Source organism: Lycium ferocissimum, unplaced genomic scaffold (assembly GCF_029784015.1).
Source record: "Lycium ferocissimum isolate CSIRO_LF1 unplaced genomic scaffold, AGI_CSIRO_Lferr_CH_V1 ctg640, whole genome shotgun sequence".
Lineage (NCBI taxonomy): Eukaryota > Viridiplantae > Streptophyta > Magnoliopsida > Solanales > Solanaceae > Lycium > Lycium ferocissimum.
In genome coordinates, this window is record NW_026726343.1 from 442,371 (window position 1) to 445,813 (window position 3,443).

At 38.1% G+C, this 3,443-nt stretch overlaps 1 protein-coding gene across 1 annotated transcript; it reads right to left on the reverse strand.

Moving 5' to 3' along the window:
- On the reverse strand, positions 1-2,810 carry LOC132045308 (zinc finger CCCH domain-containing protein 17-like). Its single transcript, XM_059435864.1, has 3 exons — positions 2,478-2,810; positions 146-1,712; positions 1-58 (listed from the first exon to the last, which is right to left on the reverse strand). Exons 1-3 carry the CDS (start codon positions 2,497-2,499, stop codon positions 1-3), a joined length of 1,647 nt encoding a protein of 548 aa, XP_059291847.1. The 5' UTR covers positions 2,500-2,810.
- Positions 2,811-3,443: the final 633 nt, after the last annotated feature.

The following is a 3,443-nucleotide window of genomic DNA, read 5'->3' on the forward strand; positions in this document are numbered from 1 at the left end:
CTACTCAATAGAAAGCATAAAAATAAAAGCATAACAGTGCCAAGAGTTCCGAGCCAACCTAGAATAGCTCAAAATAAGATAATAAGTACAGGATAACAAAAAGTAGAGGCGAGATTTTCGGATGTAGTCGTTTTCGTATAAATACAGCGTTTTTCTACTTCTAAAATAAAAATCAGTGGAGTTCCGAGCCAACCTAGAATCTTCTAAGCTTGCAAAGTCATCATTTGCATCTTCTTTGCAGTCATCTGCATCATCTTCCTCGTCTTCATCCAGGTATTCCTCACCAGCATCAGCATTCTCACCTTCATCTAAATTGTAATCTTCACCATCAACTTGCTCATAATCATAGTCTACATCTCTCTGATCATGGACTTCAGGGTCTTGATCATCTGCTTCTTCCATAATCATCCCTTCTTCAACTTCAAGCTCATTTTCACCATGGTGCGCAGGAGATTGATGATCAGCTGATATCGTTTCTTGAAGATCATTTTTCTCACCTGATGGAGGATCAGACTCTTCCTTTTGCCCAAGGTCAATATTTTCCTTTCTTTCATGTTGATGGTCTTCGCTCTTATCAGATGTCATGCCCGTTTTACTGCTTCTTTTTCTCTTCAAGATCTCTTGCAGTAGCATTGGTCTGTCAAATGATAGGTCCCCTCCTGTTGGCTGATCGCCGTCACGCTTTTGGAACTTACGCTTCCCTAGGGCCTGCTGCTCGTCGATATTTTGTTCATTGGTCTCAGAAGTTTTCCTACCTTTAAGTTCAGCAAGGCTTCTTGGACCAGAAAAATTAGAATCATTCTCGCTTACATCTCTTCTTATACGTGTCCCACTGTTATTTCTTCCAGTATCATTGACATCCTCTTGCCTTCCCTTTAGTCTATCTCGAAGCCTTCCCTGATGAGAGAAAAGTTGTGGCCTTTCTAAAGATAACCTGCCACGGTCCCTGGACCTATCCCTTTCCCTATCCAGCCGCATGTCTGTCCCATTAGTTGGAGAGGGTGATCTACTTGGTAGCTTTATTCTTCCTCGAAGACGACTACTAGCAACGGAACTATCATGTGAAGGTAAATCGTGTCGATCCCTCCTGGAACTCCGGTAGCCTCGTTCTTCAACATGCTTTTCACTTGCATAGTCATGACTAACGACTGACCTCAAACCATTAACCCTCTTTGCCTTTGATAAATGATGCCTCAGATCCGACCCTCGAACTTCTTCAGGGCAGTTAGCTCTACCATAGCGTCTCCTTTCAAGATGAGCGGATTCCCCTTCTACTCTCTCAGAAGAAGCTCTATGCTGCCCCCTACCAGAGCAACCAGGAAGCCTGTCGCGAGAGTTCCCATAGACATCATGGTACATATCTTGGTCAGCATCTGCTACTGAAGTACAATCAGCAGAGTGGCCAATATCGTACTCATCCCTTCCCCCATTTCTGCCATATTGACCTTCCTCGTGATAAAAGTCAGTACCTCTGAGCTCATCATCCACAAGAACATCAAAACCAGGCGAAACCTCCCTTAAAATCTCATCATCTTTGTTCTGAATGCTTCTGTGATCATCAAACCTCACAGGCTGCTGCACTCTGTTGGACCTACCAACAAGATTCCCATTTGTAGGAGGCACACTTTCTGGTTTGGGCCTGTGATGTGCAACATCAACGACAGGATTTGGTGGCAGCACGTCCTCTAAAAGAGAGTGTCTGGCATTTTTTCCTTTGTACAGAAAGAAGACTGATTTTAATCAATGTATTCAATTCTGATATGTATAAACTGCCCAAAGAAACAGAGGTATTAAAAGTTCCTTACCAAAATTCTTGTGCCAAACTTTGAGCCTACAAAAATGCATATTAAGTTTTGTCACACGCCTGAGCGCTTATTCATGCGGTCAGAGACTCTACCTCTAGTTTGAAAATGTATTCTCGTAATTTAGCTGTCAATCCATACTTTTCACTCTAAACTGCATTCTGCAGGTCTGCACTGGAAGAAGCAACAGCTGATCAGAGATGCAGATGCTTCAAAATCTTATTGTAGAATTTATACAATCGGTTAATCTAAATAAGCATTAGACCATGGAAAGATATAGTCTATATGTAAAAATGAAAATTTACCCTGGTTTGTGTTTTGTCTTCTACCATTAATTAAATCGAAAAGCTAAAAGAATAAAGGATAATGTCAGGTTAAGAATATGAAGTTCCCGCCTAACTCTTATTTGATTTAGCCCAATTTGTTGTACTATTTCTCTAGAGAAACCCATCCAACCTCACTGCACTATGTAAAAGTGACAATGGACAAAGAAACAAACCTAGAGATAAGAAACTTATTTTTTTCACCAGAGATAAGAAACTCATTCAGAAAAAGAGATTAATAATCATCAACAACAAACCTCTATACAACTTCGTTAATATATCAGTATCTTCTCATCCAGAACTTAACTCAAGGTAAAGAAAAGCACAAAAACGGTAATCAAACAGAGTCTACCTCTAAGGATTCTTTCCTCCATTTTGTAATATTTCAGGAACAGATTGAAATGGATCAAAAGAAGAACCTTCAAGGATTTGAGAGTATTTCGAGAAACAATGGTAACTCCTCCTCCGTTTGCGTCATTATGCAATTGCAATGACTCACCATTTGTTGCTGTATCTGCCTCAAATTTGTCTGCCCTAAAACTACCACTATCACAAATAGGGAAGAAACTGTTAATCTGCAGCAGTTACATTCTTGTGACTTCTCACCCTTTCTGAAGAACTATATAAAACTGAAATGGTAACTTTGGATAGAATATTGTATCAATATATGATTATGATAATATATAGTTAGCATATTAATTTGGTATAGATACAGAATGTGATTTCAAAGTTTTGAAAAAAACATATGAAAAGTGAAAAGTTCAGAAGAATCAAATATATATAATATATAAATATATATATATATATATATAAAAAGGAGTGGGGAACGTGTGAGAAGCTGTATCAGTTTCAAACCTGAAAACTGCAACTGGTTAGGATTTTAATCTGAATTAGAACTTATGATAAAAAAAGACTTACTGTTAGGATAAAGAGACACAGTTAAATATGGACCATGGCAGAAGCTTTTGCAGAAATTCAAAGTGGAAATCACGACAGAAAATGTTTGAACTTCAAAGACAGCCTTACACTTACTTCATTGGTAGTCCTTAATTTACATATATAATCTGCAGTTGAAACAAGAAATTAGAATTTACATGAACGTCCTGATTGTGATAAAAGCCAAAAAGTCACAATGCATCCCAAATCTGCTAATCAAATCTCCTAGCTTTCAATAATAATGCTTGAGATTGCTTAATTGATCTCAAATACAGCTTTGGATTAACTCATGAATAAGTATATTACACGAAAACTAAATTGAAATCCCTGTAACTGAAGCACGAAATTGGAAAAAAGAAAAGAAAAAGAAAAACACCCAGAT